At 40.6% G+C, this 26,726-nt stretch overlaps 1 protein-coding gene across 1 annotated transcript in view; it reads right to left on the bottom strand.

Annotated features, from left to right (window-relative positions):
* Nucleotides 1-1,369: 1,369 nt before the first annotated feature.
* The window catches only part of LOC122664604 (probable inactive purple acid phosphatase 29), a 36,428-nt gene continuing 11,071 nt past the window's right edge, over nt 1,370-26,726 (bottom strand). Inside the window, exons 3-4 of the mRNA XM_043860495.1 lie at nt 15,014-15,464; nt 1,370-1,697 (exon numbers count right to left, since the gene is read on the bottom strand). Coding sequence (XP_043716430.1) covers nt 1,663-1,697; nt 15,014-15,464 — 486 coding nt within the window. The 3' untranslated portion in view covers nt 1,370-1,662. The remainder of the gene's footprint in view (nt 1,698-15,013; nt 15,465-26,726) is intronic.

Here is a 26,726-nt window from a genome sequence, read left to right as displayed (position 1 = left end):
CCTGCTTCATTGATAATCAAGATCAAGACCTCGGTTTAGTCCCGTTAACTAAATGGGACAGTACTAGGATTGGCACCTTTGGTACCGATACCTATATAGATCCACCCCGAATACCGGGAACCATCTCAGTTGACACCCTCAGTCCGAACATCGTTCCAAAAGTTGCAAAGATGAACAACAATCACCGTCGAAGGAGAGAATACTAGAGATCATCCTAATCTCATTCAAAAAGTTGCTTCAATGATTTAGCCAGTTAATGGTAAAATGAATGCGATTAAGATATTATGGTGATTTTAAGGCGGCAGAGTGTACATTTTACCCTTTAGTATTGCTCAGGATATCAAGCACTTATCTACTTTCTTTGTGTCCTGTAGTTTCCACCATATTCCCACAAGATAAACAAGAGTGGCCGACTCCTTGGCCCAGAGGACAACGTCCTATGCGTGTAGGACCGAATGGCACATATCCAGTCAGCTGTCAGGGTTAAGAGGCCATTGATCAGTTAATCCCGAAAGAGGTAGGCTTAGACACAGGAGTCTTGGGTTTTTTCTGCCGAGAAGAGGGGTGGTTGAGAAGTGAGATTAATGGGGGAGTCGGAGGGGGAAAGGTACGGATTATGAGAAGGATCACTATAATAGCGGACCCAAGACACACGTCAAGGGTTTAGCTTTACCACAACCTTTGTTCGAAGAAATACGATATGAAGATGATTCAGCTGCATCGCCAGTTCGTGAAAAGTCAAAAAACAGTAGAACATGGGGTCTTTGTGATTGGGACAGGAGGAGGAATTGCGATTGAACTTCTGCTTCATGATCATAAATGGTACCAAGAGAAAATATGAGAGCAGAGACAGCCAGCAGAGGAGCTGACAGTAGTAGGTAAGCAATGTACACACTGTCAGACGGGATGACATAAGCAAAAATCGGGCCTTGAAATCTTGGGTTTTGAGTGAGCTAAATCAGTGGGAGCAGGGAGTAAAGCGCAGGAAAGCCCAGAAGAGCTTAGAAGAGAGGAGGGGGAGGGGGAGAAGGGGAAGTCATCTGCTACAAGTTCATACGAAGAGTTAAAGACAACTGGTCTCAGTAGTGCAAACACAATAGCCTAGAACCTCTCTAATCAGAAAAGAAGTTTGAGTGAATATACACCAATTATAGGGGAATGAGAGAAATTTGCCTTAACATTATTATTAGAGGTTTTAATCCACTAGTAACAACCCCCCCCCCCCCCCCCCAAACCCCAAAAGAAAGGGAAAAAAAAGGGCACCTACAGTGCACACCAAGTTCATCCTCTTGGTATTCTGAGCAAAGAAAAGTGCAACTCAAGTAGAGTGGTACCAAACATTTTTTGCTTTGTATCATCAAAAACACAGTTCTAGCAAGATCTTCCAGCATGGTAAGACATGGTGCATATAGAATTCTCACATCATGTTCATGTCCTTGGCTTCTTAAATAGATGTTTAATTGATTCCGGGTAAACCACTTTCAATGCATATACAAATATTTATTCATTACATATCACTATCAACCAGAATAGAATAGAAACAAGCAAGGTGCAACAAAACCAACTTAGTTATATCTCAAGCCTCTGTTTTCACTGTAACCTGGATGTCTGTTATTTGTATGACTATAACGATGATATTAATACTTTGCCTAGGCCTGCCATTCAAATGCCATTGGAACTTCCTTTTCTACGCCTCCCTGCTCAAGAGAAGCCATGCACATGAATATGAAGTCTACATAATAATTTAAACAGTTCAATACTGACCTTGGGGAAGAAAAAGAGGAATATAAATGCATGTGCAAATGTTCACTCTGTGCATGACAGCGAAGGTTTGGGGACACATGTAAGTTAAGAAAAATACACGGGCATAAGTGCTAGAGAATTGTCATAACTGTTGGATTTGGCTTTGGTTAAAAATAACATCTATGCACCAGTTTATTTAACATGAATACCCCATGGCCCATAGACAACAAGCAAACCATTGTCAGCTCAAAGGCACTGAAACTGGTTCTTTGAAATTTTTTGGTCAGTCAAACTTATTCAATGTTAAACTTCTTATGTGATCTTTTTTTGTTATTTGAAATCGGCTTTTGCTTTTACCAAAAAAAAAAAAAATTGGTTTTTGCTTTATATCTAAGGGCAGCCTGCCCACCACAGGGGTTGGGTTACAAGAGCAAGGGAGGGAAATTAGGGGAGCACATACAGTGCTATGGATGAAGTCGGATTTGATCCAGGGACTTGGCTACAACCAGCACAAGTACTTGCCAGGCTGCCAACTGAGCTAGCAGGCAACTTGAGTTTTTGCCTGATCATGTCATACAGTTATGTACGTCAGCATGCATGGGCACAGATGCACTCATGCATGTTTTTGCAGGCACTAAAAAGGTTGTTTGCTGTTTTAATTAACTCATATGTCCTATTCCACTTGGTCCATCCTAAGCTGACTTGCCCCTTTCTTATTTTCCTAATGTCCATAACTCACCAACTTTTGACTGAGATTTTGTCCCAGAATTCGATCGCCTTGTTCACAACAAAACCACAACCCAGTACCTTCACAAGGAAATGCCTTCAAATGAGGGAGTTAAGTTGCAGATACAACAGGACTTGGTGTATCTTTACGTTCCACGGCCAAATGTTACAGGCACTGCTAAAGATTGAAGTGGTCAATCACCCAAAGGGAAGCAAATATGGAGCTCATCATCTGCTGATCCAAGGACAAAAGTGCCTTATGCTTTGCCTACGGAATAGATGATCATTCACTCATTCTTGTGGAGAATGATGGTTTGTTCATCAAAATCTAAAAACAACTTCAGCTCCAGCTTAATCAAAACATGTGGGTTTTAGAACTGAACAACAATCCAAGTCACATACTCTCTGCAACCATTGATGCTAAAAATTGTCTGAGGTTGAGGAGTTTGCAGAGAGAAAAAGGATCTAGGGAGGAGGAGCTCAGGGCACATTCGCAATCTCAGGTAAAACCATCCTTTTTCATTTTAATTCTCTTGCGTGTTTGATCTGTGATTTTCAGTTTTTTTCATTGCTTTTCTTCTTGTCATTCACTTTTGTTCTCATACCAGGAACCATTTCATCACTTCCTTCCACCCCCTATTGTTATCCTTCAATCCCCATCAGATATATGTCTGTTGCAACTATGATCTGAGTGTACTTTGTCCAGCTTTGTTCCTGATGATCATTTGTTGGCTTTATCTCACTGTTTCAGTCCTCTTCCTTATTTACTCAAATCTCTGTCATTCATTTCACTTTGCACTGTTTTATTCTGGATTGGGTAGCGTCATCCTATTCTATGCATTAATTCCAGTAAGTATGAGAGTCCTACTCCAGAATCTGCAATGAGAAGGTAATCCTAAACTGGCTAGGGTTCTTCTTGATACCCCATCCTCGTCCTAAATCCTACCCCAAAATATTCCATTTTTTCAAAGGCTAGGGCGTTACATGCCGATTTCCCATCGTTCCTCTATGGGCATTGGCCTCTAGATGGGTTGAGCATTGATGCCAAGCTAATAGTTCTTACTCCATTATTAAAAACATGGAACGAGGAAGTTTTTGGCATGTTAACTGTGTTAAACCCAAAATTGGTCGGAGTTATGTCAGACTTATATTTCTCGACTGTAATAGCCCTAATCAGACTCATCTTTTTGAGACCCATTTTGCAAACATCCTTGAGGCAGAGGAACTTTTTTAGAAACAAAAATTGAGAGAGTTATGGTTGCGTGACGGAGATTGCAATACCAAATACTTCCATGCTGCATGTAAAGCAAAGAAACCGAAGAAATCATATAGTTGGGATTAAGAGGAGGCCTCCTGATATGTTATGGGAAACTGACCCTCCCCCAAACTCAGATTGAGTTTCCCCCTGGGTAGGGTCCATCAAATCCCAAAATAATAAGCAAATCCAACGGCTGGTTTAAAAGTGATTTGGGGTTCTTCAAATCTGAGACAGAATAGTGGCTGAAACAGGAGATTTTTAATAGCTCTCTAATCAGAACTCAGATCAGGATAAAACCCTGGTCGAATATCAGTGATAGGGTGGCCTTGAATGCCACCAAGTTTCAGCTGGTTCTGATTACTAAAACTATCTCAGGTGCAAAAACAAAGAGACAGAAAAACTGGGTTAAAACAGGGAAGCCACAGGTTGTTCTAATCAGGTTTCTATGGGCATAAATCAGCAAGGACAGATTAGTAGTGATAATGGTTGATGAATGATAGAAGATTTAACCTATTCAGTGGAGGAATCAAGCACAGCAATATCGATGGGAAGAGGATACAAAACAGTTCCTGAATTGCAGAGAAAACAGAGTATAAAACAAATAAGGAAGATAGATATAGTTTTCCACCAAACAGGATCAGATTCCCTCTGTCCAAAAGCTTTATGCCATGGCTGGATCTCACAAAGGTTGCAGAAAAGTAAACTTCAATTTATTATCCAACGTATGGAGCTCTTGGCTGTACAAGTTTATATTGAAAAGAATTGAACTATACCTACTCCTAATCTGAGTAGGAAATCAGATCCTAGTCTAACAATGAAACTAAAAACATAACTTAAAAAGGAAACATAGTTCAACTAGGAAAACTCAACTTAAATTAAAACTAAAATAACTATCTATGGGCTGGAAAACACCTAGCCAAGCTGGGCCTGTTGCTGGCTTATTTTCTTCTTGCGGGAGTATATAAGATACTCCTTCCCTGCATCGATCATAACTTTAGAATCTCATCCACTACATACACTTCTTAAGGCTGATTTGTTGGAATCAACTTTGAAATGCTTGTTGGAAACCACATTCCAGTTCAGAAAGACTACGTTTATTAAATCACATCATTCACAAGAAGGATCTCCATATGATCTTTATTGACCTAGAAAATGATTATGACAAAGTCCCTAGAGAGTTAATCTAGCAAGTACTAGAGAAGAGAAGTGTTTCAAGTAAATATGTGGAAATAATAAAAGATAGGTATGATGGTGTAGTGACAAGTGTTAGAACTGTTTGGGGGGGGGGGGGACGGGGCAAGGTAGTGAATTCCCAATCACAATTGGATTACATCAAAGATCAGCTTTAAGCCCTTATTTGTTGGCGCTTATCATGGATGATATCAACCAGAGACATTCAAGATGAGATTCCTTAGTGTATGTTTTTTGCTGATGATATTGTTTTGGTGGATGACACAAAAGTAGGGATTAACACCAAGTTAGAGCTATGGAGATCAACATTGAAATCAAACGGTTTTAAGATAAGTAGAACGAAGACGGAGTATATGGTGTGTAACTTTGGTTACACTAGGATGGATAATGAGGTGGTGAAAATTGATGCGAGGGAGATTCCGGCAAGTGATTATTTTAGGTATCTTGGCTCAATCATAAATAAAGAAGGTGATAAAGAGGATGATGTTTCACAGAAAATTAAAAAACGATGGATGAAGTGGAGAGGTACGTCCGGAATGTTGAGTGATCAGCATATTCCTTTAAAACTTAAAGGAAAATTGTATAGGACAATCATACGGCTGACTATGATGTATGGTGCGGAATGTTGGGCAGTTAAGAAGCATCATATAGATAAACTCAGTGAAGCGGAGATGAGGATGTTGAGATGGATTAGTGGCAAAACTAGGAAGGATAAAGTAAGTAATGATCGTATTAGAACTGGTTTGGGAGGTAGCTCCGATACATGATAAGCTACAAGAAAATCGTTTGAAGTGGCATGGCCATGTTCAACGGAAGCCTTTGGATGCTCCAGTACGGGTAGTGATTTGATTCAAATTGAAGGAACTAAAAGAGTCAGGGGCAGACCTAAAATGACCTTAGGAGAAGTGGTAAGGAAAGACAGTTGAAGAAAGTACTTTGAGTGGTACTTGGCTTATCAAATGATAGAGGCCACTTGCTTTATTTATAGGAAATATCCTACAACTGACACACCCTCAATTCCATTACATTAATTACATCCACTAACTATTAACCACTTCTATTACAACCACTTACATTAATAATACAAGATCCATTGAATTTGGACATCCTTCAACACTCCCCCTCAAGTTGGAGCATAGATATTTCTCATGCCCAACTTGAATATGAAAGGATGAAAAACCTTGGATCCCAATCCTTTGGTAAAGGCATCTGCAAGCTGATTTTCTAATGTGACAAAGGGAGTACAGATAGAACCTTGTTCAAGCTTCTCCTTTATGAAATGCCGGTCAATCCCAATATGTTTGGTTTTGTCATGCTGCACAGGAGTATGGGCAATGCTGATTGCAGCTTTGTTGTCACAGTAGAGTCTCATAGGATCAATAGAAGTAACACCCATATCTTCCATAAGCTTCTTGAGCCAGATGAGTTCACAAACTCCTTGAGCCATAGCTTGATATTCTGCTTCTGCACTCGATCTAGACACTACTGCTTGCTTCTTGCTGCGCCAAGTAACCAGATTTCCACAGGAATGTACAACATCCCGTAGTGGAGCAACGATCATCAATAGCACCTGCCCAATCAGCATCAGTAAAGCATTCAAGTTTCAAATTTCCATTATTGGAGAATCGGATACCCTTTCTTGGTGCAGATTTCAAGTATCTCAGAATTCTAAAAACTGCTTCAAGATGACCGTTTTGAGGAGCATGAAGGAAATGACTTACAACACCTACAACCTATGCAATATCTGGCCTGGTATGTGAAAGATATATCAGTCTTCATACCAGACACTGATATCTTTCTTTGTCAACTGGTTCCCCTTCTGTGGAACTCAAGTGATGGTTGCTCTCGATAGGGGATTCTACAGGCTTACATCCTAACATCCCTGTTTTGCTGAGAAGATTAAGAACATATTTCCTTTGACAAATGAAGATCCCTTTATCTAAGCGGGCAACTTCAATTCCAAGGAAATACCTAAGAGGTCCCAAGTCTTTGGTCTCGAATTCAGAGGATAACTGGGCTTTGATTCTGGTGATCTCGTCCTTATCATCTCTTGTTATAACAATATTGTCCACATAGACAATAAGAGTAGTGACTTTGTTCCCTTCATGCCTGATAAACAAGGTGTGATCAGCATGACTTTGTTTATATCCAAACTTTATCATTGCTTTCTGATATCTCTTGAACCAAGCTCTTGGTGATTGTTTAAGACCATAAAGGGACTTTCTCAATCTGCAGACTGGACCTTCTGTAACTGGAGAAGAAAAACCAGTAGGAATGTCCATGTATACTTCCTCTTCAAGGTCACCATTTAGGAAGGCATTTTTTACATCAAGCTGCTGGAGATCCAATCCAAGGTTGGCAACACAAGAGAGAAGAGCTCGAACACAGTTCATCTTTGCAACAGGAGCAAATGTTTCCTGATAGTCTATCACATAGGTTTGAGTGAACCCCTTAGCAACTAATCTTGTCTTATATCTTTCAATTGTCCCATCAGCCTTCTGTTTGATAGTGAGTACCCATTTGCAACCAACTGATTTCTTCCATGTAGGACGATGGACAAGCTCCCATGTTCCACTGTCTTTTAGAGCCTGCATTTCTTTCAACATAGCATCCTTCCACTGAGGTGAGTCGAGGGCAGTTTTCCAGTCTTGGGGGAATGAAAACAGAGGACAAAGTAGAAACAAAGGCATGATAGGAAGGGGTCAAGGCATCACAAGATACAAAACTAGAAATAGGGTGCTGAGTACACGATTTAACCCCCTTCCTTTTAGCAATAGGAAGATCATCAGAAGAAAGAATACCTGGTGATGGACCTGGTTCCGAGAGCTTAGATGGGATAGGTAGAGATGAAGCGGCTTTTTTCCTCTAGTAATTGATCAGTTGTGTTGGTTCAGCTTTTGCCGTAGTAAGATTCTCTGCTGTAGTAGGACTCCCTGTATAGTGAGGCTCCCCCTGAAGATTGGAGGAATCAATCATGAGGCAAGAAATCTTTGTATAGTGAGGCTCCCCCTGAAGATGGGAGGTATCAATCATGAGGGAAGGAATCTCTTCCTCTAGAGTCTCCCCCTGAAGAGATGACTGATAATAGGGAACATGCTCAAGAAAGGTAACATCCATAGAGGTGAGGAGACGGCAGGAAGAGGGATGATAACACAGATAACCCTTCTGAGTGGTGGAATAACCCAAGAAGATGCATCGAAGAGCCCGAGGGTCTAGTTTAGACTGAGAAGGAGAAGAGTTATGGGCAAAACATACACAACCGAAAATTCGAGGGGGAAGGTGACAAGCAACCGAAGGATCGGGTAGAAGACTGATGGGGGTTTAGAAGCCGAGAACACGGGAGGGGATCCGATTGATGAGGAATGCCGCAACCAGAACCGTATCAATCCAATAGGATTTGGGAACATTGGTAGTGAACAGAATTGCCCGAATCACCTCTAAGAGATGTCTATTTTTCCGCTCAGGGATGCCATTTTATTCAGAAGTACACACACAGGAGGTTTGGGATAGAATCCCATGAGAGTGTAGGTATTGTAAGAAGGAGCCATCCATATACTCAGTTCTATTATCACGCGTGCAATTGTCAATAAAAGTAATGAACCAACGATGCCCTCCCCTTGCAATAATTTTAGAAGGTCCCCAGAGATCAGAGTGAATAATAGAAAAAGGAACAAAACTATTATCACTAGGAAAATAAGAGGAACGGGTATGTTTGGCAAGTTCACAAACATTACAAACAAAATGGTCCTCAATACAATTTTTAGTCAAGGCAGGAAATAAATGACAAACTCAAAAAGAAGGGTGACCAAGACGACGATGCCATTGATGAAGCAAAGTGAGGGAGTCATTAGAGTGAGTACTATGAGCTGCAGGAGTCCCGAAGTCAGAATCAAGGTAGTAAAGGCCATCCCAAACTCTACCATATCCAATCTTTGCACCTGTTGCCAGATCCTGAAAGTCACAATGGGTAGGATAGAAGTGAGCACAATAGTTAAGATCAACTGTTAGTTTATGTATGGAAAGTAGATTAGCACATAATTTTGGAACATAAAGAACAGAGGAAAGTTACAAGGAAGGAGACCAGGAGATGGTTCCTTTACCAGAGATTGTAGAAAAAAGAGCCATTGGCGACCAGCACCTTACCCTTACCAAAGTAGGGTAAATAGGAACAAAAAAGCTCCTAGGAGCTGGCCATATGGTCAGTGGCCCCGGTATGAAGAAGCCAGGAAAGTCTTGGAGGAGAGGAAACATAAAATATACCTGTCTAAGTAAGGTGGGAGGTAGGAGCAGCGGGAGTTGCCATGTTGGAAGACGTGGAGCCATGCTGTGACATCATTTTCCTGAGAGCATTCATTTCTTCCAGGGAGAAGGAAGAGGCATCAGTGGGAGAACCATCAGTGGCTTCTGCCAAGTGTGCCTGTGTACGGGAAGACCCTTGCTTAGGATTACGACCCCCCTTTGGTCGACCAAGAAGCTTCTAGCAAGTTTCTCGAGTATGACGGAGGCGGCCACAATAATTACGTTTGACCGTAGTTTCCCAAAAGAGGAGTTTTGGGAGTATCCATCGAGCTGTTGACACTAGGAGGGGAAGAGTTGCTAATGCCGAGTGAGGTGCAGAATCATGAATCATGGTAGCACGACGATCTTCTTCATTGAGAACCATATTATATGCTTCAAGTAGCGTAGGAAACTTATCGCGCCCAAGAAGTCGGACACAAATCTGATCATAAGTCAAACGAAGTCCAGCAAGAAACACATACACTCGCTCAATTTCCCTTTCCTTTTGGAATGTCTCAAAGTCAGCAGTACAAAGCATGGAGACAGGATGGTAAAAATCAATTTGCTGCCATAAATTGGCCAGGGCAGAATAATATGCAGACAGAGTCATATCCTTTTGAGTAGTTTCCCGAACCCGTTGTTGCAGCCCATAAACTTGGGCATAATTATTGGTCTCAGCATAAGTTTGACAGGAAGCAGTCCATACCTCTTGGGCCGAGTCCAAGAGAACATAATTCGAGCTAATCACAGGATCCATGGAGTGGATTAAAAAACTGATAACAATTGCATCATGCATAGTCCAAGTATGGCCAGCCTTAGGATCTTCAGGTTTGAGAATGTCCCCTGTTAAATATCCCTCTAAACCATTCTCACGAAGTGTAAGATGGCACGCATGAGACCAGGTAAGGTAATTGGTACCATTGAGCTTGATAGGTCCAATAGGAAGAGTTGGATGGTTGGACAAAACAAAATTGGTGGCATTTGAAACCTCACTTTCTTCCGATAAAGCCATAGGGAATGCAATAACAGTGTAGTAGGAAAACAATTTGTACTTGAGAAATACCTCCAAAGATGCGCTGGTGCCAGATAAAAAATTGCTGAAAAAAGTGTCTTCCTTCAGCAATATAGTTGAGATGTCGCAAAGAACCAGGAGGCTTGAGAAAGCCCTAAAAAAGATGCCGGAGTGGAGGGTGCCGATGGGGGTGCAGGGACCAGAAATGGCACAGGCAGGGGCGCAGGTATTGCTGATCATAGTTTGAGAACTCGTGAGATCTTGTTTTTTTGAGAAGTCGAGTCGAGTTGGTATACGAGTTAAAAAATTACACTTTCTCGGTCGAGATCGGGTAACCCGAGATCTCGACCCATCTACCTCTTTGAAAGTCACCTAACTCGATAGAAATCGATTGAGTTTTGTCCAAAAGCTGTTTTCTTCCCCATTTGAAGGTTGGGGCTCATTTTAGCTTTGGATTTGAAGTTGTAACCTGCGGGAGAGTTGATTCAGCTGCACATTTGAAGGATTCAGCTACACATCTTCAAGATTCATCTCAAATTTGAAGGATTAAACTCTTATATGTTTGTTGCGGAGCACTATATGCAACAATGCAGCAACACTATGTCATGGGAAGACTATGTGGCACTACTGGGGACTGAATAATTGATTCAAACTCAGGTTATGTGATGATAGTTGTAACTTGTAACATTGTTAAACAGTTTGATGTATCACTTTAACATTTCTATTTCTTATTTAAGTTGTTTAGCTATTAATTGAATGTTTTGCTTGCTTTTTATTTTTAAATTATGTGTAGAGTAGGGTATTTTAGTACGTCGTCGCCTACCAACTTAGGGTCCGAAGTAAAACTCCTATTTGGACTTTGTTTTTGCAAAATTTGATAATGTCATTGTGTTAAAATGGCCTAAAATAGGCTGAATATCAAGTTTCAGACCCAAACTAGGTCTAAAACCCACCAAGTTGAAGTTTCAAGTTGAAAAAAAAAATGCACCAACTCAACCGAGATCTCGGTTTTTCCCAGGGTCGAGTTCCAAGTTTTAGTACCTTGTTGCTGATCGCAGAGACCAAAAAAGGCACAGGTGTTTTCTTGATCTTGGCGAAGGAACAAGGACCCCTGGTAGCGTTAGGTGAGGTCGCCGGAGGGAGCAGGAGCTCCGGTAGGTCCTGGCGAGGCTTTGGTGGCTTCGTCAGGGACGAAGTAAGAAGATTAAAAAAAAACAAGAAAAGACTTTTTTTTTTTTTGGTTCTCTCACGGGACAGACGGGGACCATGACAAAAGATTCTCCGTGTTTTTTTTTTCTCACACATGGAGGAGGGTCCACCCGTAAAAGAAAAGAAAGGAAAAAAAGATTTTCGGCTGGTGGCAGACGAAGGGAGCACAGTCCCTCAAGAACTCGAAATGGTGCAGGGAGTAAAACTCCGTTGTAGGCGCAGTAGGAGACTGACTGCCGAACCCTAGAGCCGAATGCTCTGATTACCAAGTTGAAGAGAGTACTTTGAGTGGTATAGGCTTATCAAATGATAGAGGCCACTTGCTTTATTTATAGGAAATATCCTAGAACTGACACACCCTCAATTACATTACATTAATTACATCCACGAACTATTAACCACTTCTATTACAAGCACTTACCTTAATAATACAAGATACATTGAATTTGGACATTCTTCAACAGACATGCATTGCTTAGGCCTGTTATCAAGTATAACCACAAATAGAGCTGATTGGAGAGCAAGGATCCATGTAGCCGACCCCATTTAGTTGGGATAAGGCTGAGTTGTTGTTGTTGTACTCACAGAATACAAATATTGAGTATGTGAATAAACAACTAGAGAGGCATGAGAGAAGAGAGATTATAGACTGAAACTATCGAATTCATAGGAGAAAATCACTCTGAGGATGATCTTCGCAGTCCAAACCCTCCAGCCAAATCTAGTTGTGTATATGCATTCGCCCATTAGCACTACTTACATGAACTCTTCTAATACGCATCAATAATGAAACCATCAACACAGTGGGTCTGGAAAGCCAATAAAATGAAGAAAGAACTTGATGCCATACTAAAAGTTCAATAAAAAGAGCTTCTATCCCTAGGATACTGACAAGCTCAATTTACTATTAACCATGAAATGGTACTGTCTTTGACTGCCAAAGCATTTGAGTGTCTATGATTTTCCCCGATAAACAATTTATTTCTACTCATCAATAGTTTCATTCCACACATACTTAAAAAACAAGTTTATACTACTTTTTGCTTCAAGAACAATCTCATTACTTCAAGAACAATCTCATTACTTGAAGCATCATCTATATCCAAGGATTAAGTATCGGTATTGCGGATCATATCGACGGGGCAATTGTAAGAGACGTATCATAACAGAGATATACTAAAGATATGCAAGGAAATACACTTTTGGAACCAAAAAAAACGTATAAATAAACAATATATAATATGTATCATGCATAAATACTAAAATGGAGAACAATGTATGACAAGCCAAGTGTGTTCAAGTGAAATGGTTATAAAAGATGAGGTTCCTTACATGTAATAATAGTCTATTGTCATGAAGAGTGTCGGGGTGGTTCAAACTCAAATCTGGAAGGGTCTTCAGGAATAGGAGCGACTAGGACTATTTTGTGCAACATGAAGAACAGTTTTTGTTTTTGAGTGAAATTTCATGAATCCGAGTACAAATCCTTGCAATAGATGTATTTTGATGCTATTATTTACTAATTTTTACCTAAATCATTGGATTTACAGAAAAAAAAAAAAAAAAAAAGGATCTACAAAATATGATTTAACCAAAAATAACAAGTTCTATGAAAACCGACCTTTTCTGAGAACTTCTGCTTCAATATATGATTTCAGCCACTTAAATGATCGAAAATATTGTTTGTTGGTTGAATCTAAGTTGTAATTGATGCTTGAATTTTAACCCCAAGTTAAAAAAAAAAATTGGAAAAAAATAGGTTGAGAGCAAGGATTTGGAGTTTCTGGTGGGTATTTCCACCTTCAAAACTCATTTTTGAGTTCTGGAATGTGCACACGGAGGTTTTAATGGCTGTATCGAGCCATATTGCAGAGTATCGACGGTATTGCATAGTATCAATCCATATCGACCGACACCTTAACGATACGTACCAATACTTTATTTTTTTCCCCAAACCCTTTAATTAACGTATCGGTACGTATCGATAGTATCGTACCGTATTGAGTCGATACAGTGCGATACTTATCGATACATAATATTTTTGAAAAAAAAAAAAGATACTTATGTGACCGTATCGTATCAATACCTTGTGATATCGATACGTATCAGCGGACACGATATGATACAGTGCAATGCCTTAAACCATGTCTCTATCCATATGCAGGCTAATGCATGATAACAAGTTCTGAGCACTCAAGATGTAAAAATCCTGCCCTTCAGCATTATATGTCTTCATGAGTTCCATGTGCTTTGGGTCAGGACTCAACATTTTAGGGGTCACAAATCAGTGGGCCCTGCTATTACTCTGCCATTATGCTTAAGTAGGTTATGACATAGAACACTTGGCAATTGGCATGCATTACCATTGGAACCAAAAGTGGAAAAGAAATAAATTCTAATTACGGAATTTTAAATATTTCATGTGGTATGGTCCAGCCATGGACCCATGCTACAGGCAAAAAACACTTTCCATTGACGTTGCCATTTCTCAGCGGATGGCACTTGCCAGCCTGAATGATGGGATCAAACTATGCCTCGCTGGCTTATGTTACCATTGGGCTATAAGCCTATAACAAGCACAACATGGCCAAGCCCATTGTCAGCCCTATTTCTCACCAAGGATATTCCTGGGGACGAATAATAAATATGGACCCATATAATGTGTCATCCAATTTGTATATTCTTTAATTTTAGGGTCAATATTGGGGTCACAAACAAACAAACAAATCCAGACTATTTATTTTCAAGCCTTCTCTCATCTATACCCACCTATTCGTCAAATATTTAAAAGGTCATCTCCTTCTCCTCTGGGGGAGTTGCTAGAAACGTTATCTGATAACACCATGAAATAGAAAAATCATTAACCTTAAACCCTAGATCTTAAAACATTGAAATCCTAAGCCTTGATATGTGAATCCAAACCTGAAATTTGGGGATTGTTGAAACCCAATTGTCAATATATTCACTGGAGTCGAAGGAGTTTGCAGAGGTTGATGGAGACCAAGAAAAGAAGAGACATTGATGGAGGTAGAAACAAGGAGACAGATTCGAGGGATGACACTACACTACAACCACTACTGTTGCAGTCGTTGTCATTGTCGTTGCAACCTCAGCCAAAGTCAAGAAACACGGAATGCGATGCTTGTAATAGAAAAGGATGGAAAATCAAAAGAGTTGGGGTTGCGTAGGCTTGTACCAGAGGGCTCAAAATCGTAGGGGGAAGGAGAGGAGTTGTGCTTGAAAATTATTGGAGAAGAGTTGCGACGGAAAGGAGTCATGCACAGGCTCATAGCGTAGAAAGATTGAAAGTCGGGGGAGAGTTGGGGAAGGAGAGAAGTCGTGGAAGTAGATGGAGAATACAAAATGACATATCTGCCCCTATCACTAATTCTGTATACAAAATATGGTGAAGGGTAGAAATGTGTCTTGTTATATTAGAGAAGATCAAACCCCTTGTGACCTTGATATTCTCCCCCCCCCCCTCCTTTTTCTGTTTTTTAACTATTGTTAATTATACAACCAGTAAGTGTAAGATCTACACAAACAACACAAGTATCCATGTCAAAGAATGCAAAGATACCTTGAGATAAGCTTACCAGAAGAGCTCTTACTCCAGAGGATCTGAGCATCTATGGCACTAAGGTGTTGGTCATCAAGTCGCTTCCATGTTCTGATAGACTTCACCCCTCCCCAACCCCCATCGTCTGTTTTTTCCAGAGTTGCTAACACCATCCTTGCTCTTCTTGCCCAGCCAGCCTTCCCGTATGCATGGTATCCAAATCCTCCAGCATAACAAAGTTGTAAACCTATTAGCTCTCCACAGAAGTCATTGACGTGATCATGGCCTGTGAATACTGCCTTCACATCCCCTGATTCTACCATGGTTGCAAAGAATCCTGAGTTTACTGAAGCTGAGCTAATTCCTTCCTGTTTCACACCGGTGAAGTTTGTAGAGTCAAAACTTGCATATTCTGGCAATGGAATGTGGAAGTATGCAAGCCCCGGTGCGGGTGTTTTCTGGGCCTCTGGTTTGCTCATATATGTTTTCTGCAGGGAAAAGGAAAATATATATATATATATATATGACTTTAAAATCTCACATTGGATGGGTTTGTGTTATGAGGAATTGGCAGCTAAATAAGTTGTGCAAAGAAGAAGGATGAATAAAGGTTAATTTATCCAAAAAAATGAATAGATTTATCTTGCTGAAAAGTTAAAACCATCATATCTAAACCAACTTTAACAGCTAGAATTTTTTTTTTTGGGTGAATAAATATCATTACCAAAAACCCCAGAAATAAGGAGGGGGGGGGGGAACTATACAAGCCTCAAGCCTTAAGAAGACGAGCTATGAGACTGAAAAAGAGATGTATCTAAATCCCAGGATACAACAATATGTTTGTTCCTTGGGGTGTCAACAAGAGATCTATGAGGGAGCATGTGGAGCTTGGAACTAACATCAAAGAAGATGGCTTTCCAAATCATGTCAATAGAACGAGAGTTGGAGGTCCATCTACGGAGATTCCACTCCATCCAAATGTGAGATATAACAGCCCCAAACACAAGTTTGCCGACGGTATCACAGATCGTATTGCCCGCCAACTGAAGCTACTCCCTGGCAAAGGGAAGAGGTCTCCTACTACGGGGCCAAATGAAGTGTAAGGCTTTCTTCCAAATAGTGTGGGCCAAGGGTCTCTTTGGTATATTTGTATTTGTATTTATCTGACATTTCTATTTTTGTAGGTGTTTGGTATGATTTATAATACTTATTTGTATTTATTATAAATTAGAATAAATAAAAAATAAAAAAATAGCTTATTGTGATTTATGTGCTACTTTTAATGAGCACGTGTTGAAACTGCTCCAAACCAGGGGGTAAATAGGTAAATTCACTATTTTTTATACTTTTGCAAATTCTCACCGCTGAAACCCTATTCTCTCTCTCGCGCGCGCTCACTCGCTCATGAAGGTGAAAGCCTTCTCGCTTGCTCGTGAACCTGACTGAAGGTGAAATCTCTCTCTCTCTCTCTTTCTGTATATATATATATATATCGAACCTTGTTCTGTATTTCGTTTTCTAAAGCATTTTCCCTCCATCATTATACTTGCTAGTGGTCCCAAATTCCCAATGTGTTCTGTCGAACCATGTTCTGGAGAAGCTTGGACAAGTATGAACTGTATATTGTCATTTCAGTAAGTTGGTCATGTCCAAACCTATTTAGTTGTCTAATTCTACTGATTGATGAGTGAGAGATCAGTTGTTTCTTTGTTGAAACAGGTCATTTGAGCTAATAATGAACGGTTGTTTCTAAAACTTGTTTGACATGTTAGTTATTAATCATTGATCTGTTTACTAGTTTCTTTACTAAATCAGGAGTACTTTTTAAGGACTGAGGCATGAGGGTCTCCATCTAAGAGCTAATTATTATATCTTTCCAAAACTACTTCACTTCCCAATTAATACTTATGTGATTAAGAAGAGTTATGATTGGTTCCTTCTTCAACGAGTGAAATTTTGAGGTATCCACAGTTCACACTACCAAACACTTATATACACATTACACACCACCTGTTTGTTTGTTTGATTGCTTGATTACAGAGAAAATAAAAGGGTCCCATTTGGATCATTTGTTAAAGGAAGTGCAGGACTGAAAGGGACTACATTTTATGTTGTTGTCATGTGTGATGAGGATGGGGTCCCTCATGCAAACATCCCTTCTTTTCCTAATAAATTGGACAGACACCATCAATTTTGGAGAGAGGGGGATGAGAATTGAGAATGAAAGAAAGCAAAGTAAGGGCAAGAACAGAATAATTCTGAAAAGACAGTAAAATAAAGCAAAATCACCTGAAGCTTATAGAAAATAATTCGGCTTCTCTTCAATATCAGTTAATGTATCAAAATTGATTGCTAATGTTGCAGTATGATAAAATGTAGCTACTTTTGTGCTAAAATTAATGTTTCTGGATTGGATCTGGCCTATATGTTTCTCCTTTAAATCCTAGATTTGTGGCTTAGAGTCATTCAATTCACTCACTAATAACTTAAGAGGTCTGTTTCTGTCATCATATAGGTACTGAAAAATTCATTGGTTTTTAGACTTTCTTATTTTTTTCAGTTTTTGATAGCTCTTTTTTTTTTTCACTATTTTTCCAGCCTCATTTTCTCCCTCACCAATCCTCTTTTATGTAGTCATTTAATGGTTCTGTGGGTCTTATTAGCTTCTCTGCTTTTCATTATCGAATAGATGTTGGAGAGTGAGTGTGAAATGGTATAAACAGATTCTAGGACATAGGAGACTGTTATGAAATGATTGGCTGTTGAGCTTGGTATTACTATAATACCAAGTAATTCTATTGTAGTAGTTTAAAGCCCTGAGTCTGTTCGTTTTCACCATTTCTTTGTCAAACACTCCACCAAAACACTGACCTACCATCCCACATTTTCATCCACCATCAAAACTAATCGTGATCGGAAATATTATCCATTCCTTATTTTATCTTTGCTGTTCATGCTGGCAATAGTTAAAGCAACAATCTTTCTTTCTCTTCTGATCGGAAATATTATCCATTCTTTGAAGAGACACCACTTCAGATCAAATCTAGTCGGAAATATTATCTATTCCTTGCCAATTGCATTGGTGCAATAGATGGAACACACGTAGGCGCATCAATTCCACTTGCAAAACAAGTGCCATACAGATCCAGTAGAAAAAATGAAGTTACCCAAAATGTGTGTTGTATGTTCATTTGATATGTGCTTCACCTTCCTTTGGGCTGGTTGGGAGGGTACAAGTGTACAACACATGACAATTGAATACCATGGGTACAACACATGACAATCAACACTCCTTGTTTGAACTTCCCCCATCCGCCACCAGGTGTGTTTCATATTCTAATTATTGTAATCTAAAATAAACTTTTTATATGTGACCAAACCTGTTGAAATTTAACTGTTAATCTTAATTTTATAGGAAAATACTATCTTGTTGAATTTGGATACACATATGCTTGGGTATAAGGCTCCTTTCAGGAATGTTTGATATCATCAACATGATTTTAAGTGTAGAAGACCACAAGGAGCAGAGGAGCTATTCAATTTCACACTCGTCTTTAAGAACCGTTATTGAGCTGTCATTTGGAGTCTTGAAGAAGCATTTCCCCATTATGAACATGATGCCTTCATATGATTTCAAGACACAAGTTCCATACAAAATTTTATTAGAAAGCAAGCGGCATCGGATTGGCTTTTTGGAAAAGCAGAAAGGGGAACGTTCGATGATAAATGCGAAGACAGCGATAGTGATAGTGACGATGAGGATGTTGTGAATGTTGCAAATGTGGTAGGTGGTACGCAACAGCAACAATGGGAAGCATATCAAAGACAAATTGCAGATCAAATTAGAGAAGCTTATCAAGATTGATGATAAAAAAAATTGTCTATTATGTTTTTTTATTTTCCATTTAACTATTTAATATGGTTTTGTTAAAGACTATTTTTTACGAACTTGTGTTTTTTTATTTTTCATATAACTCTGGTATGGCATTATTAACACCAAATTTGGACTCTTCCCCCATTTGGCTACAATGTTAAGTGTTATCATAAGGTGCGGTTGATCAAGTGAAACATGTTAAACCCAAGTTTTGCAGACATGTGAGACTCAATTAGTTCAAAAAACCCATCATCTAATCAATTACAATGATACAATCTACAAACCATAGGTATAAGCGGCAAACAAGTGACGGTTTTTCTTTTTCAATTGCGATGTGTATGATTGCTCACCCATCCATATAATTTGCCACAAGGTTCTCATGGTACTGAAAAAATAAATTTATTACCGAAAGAAAAAGGCAATTATTTCTCTTTGTACTCCATGATATGTGTTTGTAAAAGGTCCAAGAGAAGTGGGAGTAGAATTGGGGGATGAGGATGACCAGAAATCCTTTGTTCAAACATGCTCTGAATTATAATAAAAGTTTTAGGGTTAAATATATGAGCGTTCCCTGAAAGGTAGTGAGACCCCTGTATCAGCGCGGGGGCTATTGGGAGTGCTCGCGAAAGCATCAACAGGGGTGGATTTCCACTTTTCATGTGGGACAGGTTGGTAATTTCGCATCCCTGTGTGTTCGGGTGCAAGGGCCAAACTGCCTTTCAAAGTTCTTTTTCCCATAATATATTATACACATAGGCATACCAAACCTATTTCTAATTATATAATATATTGTACAAATAGTAACCAAATGATTATTATTTGTAGGCCATAATTTATTATCACAAATGATTTTTCAAAAATAGATAATAAATACAAATGCAAATTATACCAAAGAGACCCTAAGGGACAGGAGAAAAAAAGGTGGTCAATATCGTCATTACCATTCCAACATAGGACATAGGAGGGGGAGACAGGGATGCGGCAATGGAGGAGAAAAGATGGGTGGGGAGCATAGTTGTCGAGGCGTCACCAAGGAGCCGCTTAGGCATCCAGGTTAGGTGGATTTCTAGGTGTCTAGGCGGCTGCTGCCTTATTGTAGGGCACCTTGCATTGGGTTAATTGGTATCGAAGCTGGTTCTGGCACTTATTTATGCCAAATAACATTTAAGTAAATGTTTTTATATTTGATATTTCATTTACTTAAGTGTTTTTATATTCGATATTTCATTTACTTAAGATATTATTCATAAATAAGCAAATACCCCTTGTTTGAATCGGAAAAAAAATAGTTAAAAAATAAATTCAAAAAGGATAAAAAGTCAACACCCCAGTTCAAGAACAAAAACCAGATTTTTGGCGATAGGTGCAATTTTCAACTTTGTAATGTTGGAGTTTTTCTCAAATCTAAAAATTCCATAAATCTTAATATGCTAAAACATTACTAAAAACCAAAAGTGCGGTAAAATATTCATTTGTTTTGATATCTAAAAAATATTTTCATTTAGAGCGATTTTGACAGCATTCGCGCACTCCAAATAAGGTCTGACCGAAACGTAACTCCTTCAATACAAATCAGATTTAAGCAATCTTGGATTTGTTGGAAAGCTGGTTTTGTGCTCTATCTAATATAAAAAGTCTCATGTAAAAACAAAATCATTTGATCAATCAAATTTCTTAGAGAATAAGAAAATTTCTCTAAATCGAGAGCAGGTTAATTACGTATTGATAACATCATATTTTCTAAGAACAGTATAAACCAAATGTGAGACATGGTATACTTGAAAATGACCAATTTCAAGAACATATAAACCAAATGTGTGTTTTGATTGTTTCACACATATAACTGATATATTAAAAAAACAATATTGAAACACGATTTAGGCCGCCTAAGCACCTAAGCGCTTAGGGAAGACCTCAAACGCCTTAGAACGCCTAACGCCTTGACAACTATGGTGGGGAGGCAAGGGTTAAGGGTTCTCCAGACCTTAAGGCTATGGTGGGGGATGCGACCTTTGAATCAAACTATATTGTACTAGGGAACATGGGGGGCATGGGGTTTTACAAAGTTCCAAGCAGTGTTGGAGCTAAAAATCCCTTAAAGGGAGGGGAGCCAAGTAACCTTGTCCGAGAGAGAGGGGTTGGGGGGGTGATGCAGATTCATCACCGAAATGGGCTTATTTCTTTAGAAATAAGTCTAGGGTTGGGTTATATGTATGTTGGGCCTTTGATCCCATGGGTTTTCTATGTAATAGGCCACTTTTATGGGCCTAAACTATGGGTAATTAGGTTGCATACGGGATTAGCTATTTTAATTCCTTAATTTTGACTTTTATGTAATTAGTGGTCATGTGATCACTTAAGTGATCATGTGACTTGTTTAAGTGGTCATGTGATGTAAGTTGGGCTGGATTAGGATTCTATAAGTCCAGCTAGGTTTTGAGTCTATTTCTTTTAGTATTTTAGTTTCCTAGTCAATTTAAGTTACCTAATAGGTTAAGGATTGGGTTAGGCCTTTCCTTTTTAGAGTAGAAGTCTATTTTTGAGCCTTTTATATAAGGTTGTAAGGGGGCAAAGCCTTGAACACGAATTTGATTAATGAAAAAGGCTTTTGCTTGTTGGCTGCCATTGTTGCTGCTCCTGTGCTCCTTGTGAGTGTGCATCCTTGTGGTTCTATCAAGGTGGAAAGGGATTGGTGGAATCCGATCGATTCCTTGCGCCGTGACGGCCGGGAGGATCTCAATTCGCAGGTGGTTCTATCCTTCACTTCTGTCCAAGCTACTGCTTGTGGATTTCTGCTGCAACTTGTTCATTAATCTCTTATTCTAATCCTCTACTCCCTTCCCCAATTGATCCCTCTTTATTTTTGCTTGAATTCCATTAAACCCTAATTCCATTAAACTCTAGGTCTCGCTGCTCAACCATATTTGTCCATCAAAACCCTAATCCCCTCATCCTTCATTAATTTCCCCTAAACCCATAGTCGATCCTGACTTACTGCCCAGTTTTATAGAATTTTCAAAACACTTAAAACTCTATAATACCTACATTATTAGAGGTCCTATAAACCTGCTTAGCCATACCCCCTAAGCCCCCCTTTCATTATCCTAACCTAAGCCCTAGATTTGACCTAAAACTGCAATTCTGTCTTACTGAAACTGTAGAACCAACAGCCCCTTAGTTCCTTGTTATTGGTCCTGGTTTAATTGGCTTCTAGTAGGGCTTTACCCTATCTATAACTACATTATTTGGTATCAGCGCCATGGATTAGCATGGTAATCAAGTAGTAAATCCATCAGCAGATCCTATGGCTGCTATGTTGGACTTGTTCCAGAAATTTGCTGTTGAACAAAGGGCTGCAACTGAAGCCATCCTGGATAGGTTGCAACGATTGGGAGAACAAAGAGTCACCCCTGCCAGAGATCACAGGGATAGACTCAGAGGTTACAGAGAAGACACAGACAGGTATAGAGAATACATATTTTCATTGCCAAAGGAAGTTGAAAATAAATCTGAAGTGGCAGTGAATTGTGATGAAAAGAAAGAGACCACTCCTATAGCTTCAAAGATGGAAAATCAACATGTAAAAGATCTTACTGAAGCGGTCTATGTCGAAGAAACCAATGTAGATAAGGCTGATACAGTAGAAGATGAAGAGGTGGCACTGGAGTCTAAGAAGGTTATTAACATTGAAGACTCTATGGATAGGGCATTCACGGGTGATTTAGAGATCGAACACATAGAGTTTGTTATGCCACCATGGTTCTTCAAAGAGAAAGCTCCACGCCTTAAAGACTTCATCCCTAATGTTCCTGCATCACCAAATTTTTGTTTGGGAATGGTTGAAGTTGCTACTCATATGTTGTTTCCCCCTCATCACTGCAAAATTCGAGGACGAATTTTTTCAAGTTGGGGAGAGTTGATGCAGATTCATCACCAAAATGGGCTTATTTCTTTAGAAATAAGTCTAGAGTTGGGTTATGTGTATGTTGGGCCTTTGATTCCATGGGTTTTCTATGTAATAGGCCACTTTTATGGGCCTAAAATATGTTAGGTGGCATACGGGATTAGCTGTTTTAATTCCTTAGTTTTGATTTTTATGTAATTAGTAATCATGTGACTTCTTTAAGTGGTCAAGGGACAACTTAAGTGGTCATGTGATGTAAGTTGGGCTGGATTAGGATTCTGTAAGTCCAGCCAGGTTTTGAGTCTATTTCTTTTAGTATTTTAGTTTCCTAGTCAGTTTAAGTACATGTCAGTGCTTGAAGCTCGCCTGAGATCCTGTCGGCCCTCCTGGCCAGCCTAATTGCCCCTCCCCTCTACTGCCTCTCTCGGCGCAATGCCGTCCTCTTCTCACTGTCCTGCTTCTTCTTCTCCATCGCCTCGTCCTTCCTCCCCTGTCCCTCAACCCTCCTCTCCTGCTCCCTAGACATCCCTCTTCAACCCTGCCTCTGCTTCCTCGTCTGATGGACTTCACCTTTATTATGTTGCCCCTGCTCTGGATGGCTCAACCAAGGTGGCCCTCTGCCCTTCTGAAGTTCTGGAATTTGAAGCTAAGCTTTGGGAGAATAGCTTAGTAGATAACTTTCTGGGCTCTCGTCCTCCTTTCTCGATCGTCAAAGCTTCTCTCTCCAAACAGTGGAGACCGCAGGGATCATTAGATGTCTCTCTCTTGGATAACGGCTTCTTCTTATTCAAGTTCTCCTCTGCCTCCGACAAGGTTCATGCTTTAGAAGGAGGTCCCTGGCTGGTCGGTAAAAAGCCAATCTTCCTCAGACAATGGCATCGGCAATTGCAGCTCCAGCGGGTGGAACTTTCATCGATTCCTCTCTGGATTACCCTGCCTGGCCTGCCTCTCCATTACTGGTGTACGGATGGTCTGAGCTCTTTGGGCTCTGTTTTGGGAAAGCCCCTGTTCACCGACACGAGGACCAAACGCAAGGATAGGTTGGCTTTTGCTAGACTCTGTGTGGAAGTTTCTGCGCAAGAAGCTCTTCCCACCTTCATCAAGGTCGTTGAAGGAGAAGATTTCTCCTTTGAGCAAGAAATCCATTACGACTGGAAGCCGCCTCATTGCTCTGTCTGCAAAATCTTTGGATACGATTCCAAATTCTGCTCCCCCTCAGTTGTGACCCCTGCTGATCCTCCCCCTCCAGTAGGTGTCTCCGTCGATGGGCTTACTCCGACTGCAGGTGAAGAGCTTCGGGTTTTTCCTCGTCAACGACATCGATCTCGTGGTAGGAGAAGAACCAGATCACGACATCGGAATCATCTCACGGCTCTGTCATTGCCGGCAACAGGTAGCAAGAACTCGATTAGGGCTTCCAGGACTCTTCCTTTGGCTCAAAACAGGTTCAGCCTTTTGGCTGACGATGATGCTGACGCTACAGAACAACTTTTGGCTGAAGATGACGTTGATGCTACGACCCAAGATGCCTGCCCCGAAAAGCTCCAATTCGACATCTTGCCTCGCAGTAGATCCCGGATGTCAGAAGATCCTGCTCCTAAACTTCCCATTTCAACCTCTGGTGACGCTGCGATTGCCCCTCTGTCATCGCTGCTAGCTTGAAACTCCTCTTTGCTCCCTTCGGTTGCTGCTGCTGCGACTCTTCCTCAGGCTTCATGCCTTCAAGGTATTTTGGAAATAAACACCACGTCAGGCTTTTTAGAGAAGTCAAGCTTGGGCCCCATACCTTTTGACAATTCCACCATTTCATCTCAGGCCCTCTCGGGTGCAGCCTCGTCTGGCCTGGACCAGCACAACTTGGGCCTGGTGGCCCCTAGGCCAAATATCCTTTCATCTTTTGGTTCCTTCGGGTCGGGTCCCCACCCATTTCCTGTCCCTTCTCTTAACCCTGTTGGCCCATCCTCTTAACCCGATACTCCTAATGTTAGCCAACGGCTTTCCTGCAACCAAAATTTAGGCTCTTCTCACCATAGCTCCTACAGGCGACGGCACCAGAGCGAAACAAGATCCCGCTCTGTTATGTCTAGACTCTTGGAGTCCCCGCTGCCCCTTCTCCCTCTTTTTCAATGATCCATGGCTTCCTTTGGAATACTCAAGGCCTAAATTCTGCCTCGAAGCAAGCTTCTGTCCGCTCCAAGCTTCGTGCTTCTCGCTCTGCTTTCTGCTGCCTCCTTAAAACTCACATCTAGGAGCAAAATTCAGAAAAAAAGTCTTAAGTCTTTAGCCCCTGGCTGGTCCATGTTTTCTAACTACTCCCCCCACCCAAATGGACGTATTTGGATCCTCTGGAATCCTCCCAAAATCTCCATCTCCTTTCTTTCCTCTTCCTCCCAATTCATCCATCTCTGTTTTTTGAACTGCCTTGGCCATGCTTCCTTCTTCTTTTCTATTATCTATGCCCACAACTGTCCCATCCAAAGGGCCCTTCTTTGGGTTGATTTGCGTTCCATTGCCGGCAGCATTGGGTCTCTCCCTTGGGGTCTGGGGGGTGACTTCAATGTCATCAGATTCACTTCTGAAAAACAGGGTGGTAACCAGCTTGATTTGGAGGCTATGGAAAATTTCAATGATTGTATCGATGATATTGGTGTCAATGACCTTCGTTAGATGGGCTTCCCCCTAACTTGGAGCAACAAAAGGGCTGGCATCCAACACATCTCTTGCAAGCTTGACAGGGTTTTAGTCAATGAAGCTTGGCTCACTTCCTTTCCCTCCTCCCATGCCACCTTTGAGAGCCCAGATATTTCGGACCACTCCCCAATAGCCCTCGCCATTCAGCCTTACACTTCCTTTGGCCCCAAACCCTTCAAGTACTTTAACATGTGGCCCTCTCACCCTTCCTTCTTGGCCACGGTTTTGGAGGCTTGGTCCAAACCTGTTTTTGCCTTCACAACCCCCCTTATTGCTTTCTCTAGGAAGCTCTGCAATATGAAGGAGGCCCTCAAGAGTTGGAATAAGAATATCTTTGGTGATATCTCTCTTCAAGTTGCTGATTGCAAAGAGAGACTTGCCTCTATTCAGGTTCAGCTGCAGACTGACATGCACAATACCATCCTTGCTGAAACTGAGAAAGACCTTACTGTTGAGCTCTCTACTTTGCTCTCTAGGGAAGAGAGCTTCCTTAAGCAGAAATCTAGAATCAAATGGCTTGACTTGGGTGATTCAAATTCTGCTTACTTCCACCACTCAGTTAAGGCCAATGTCAATGCAAACTCCATCACGCAGCTCACTTTCACTGATGGCTCACTTGCCACCACTGTAAAGGACATAAAGGACTTGGCTGTTCAACACTTTAAAGGTATGTTCAATGCTCCCATGATGGATTATGTTCCCCTGCAAAGCCACCTGCTAAACAAGTTTATCCCTGCTAGTCACATTGATGTCTTGAGCTCTATCCCCAAAGAAGAAGAGATTTTGGAAGCCTTCACTCCTTAAAGGTGTCTGGAGCTCCAGGGTCGGATGGTTTCAGCATGGGATTTTCTCTTGCTACCTGGGATATCATCAAGGTGGACCTCATTGCAGCCATTGAAAGCTTCTTTTTTAATCCCAGCCAAATCAAAGGAGTCAATCATACTTTTCTTTGCCTTATCCCTAAAAAGGAAGGTGCTTCAGCTATGAATGACTTCAAGCCCATTGCCTTATGCAATATTCTCTACAAGTTTATTGCTAAGATCCTAGCCAAAAGACTCAAGAGTGTGGTGGATTTACTGGTCAGTGACAACCAATCAGCTTTTATTCCAGGCAGGAACATCTCTGACAATATTCTTCTGTGCAATGATATAGTCAAAGGGTTTGACAGGAAGAATCATACCCCCTCTATCCTTTTGAAGATTGACATTCACAAGGCTTTTGACTCTCTAAGGTGGGACTATATATCTCAAGTTATGCTCAAGATGGGGTTCCCTATGCCTT

The sequence above is a fragment of the Telopea speciosissima genome, chromosome 6 (assembly GCF_018873765.1).
Source record: "Telopea speciosissima isolate NSW1024214 ecotype Mountain lineage chromosome 6, Tspe_v1, whole genome shotgun sequence".
Lineage (NCBI taxonomy): Eukaryota > Viridiplantae > Streptophyta > Magnoliopsida > Proteales > Proteaceae > Telopea > Telopea speciosissima.
This window is presented reverse-complemented; position numbering and strand designations above follow the sequence as displayed.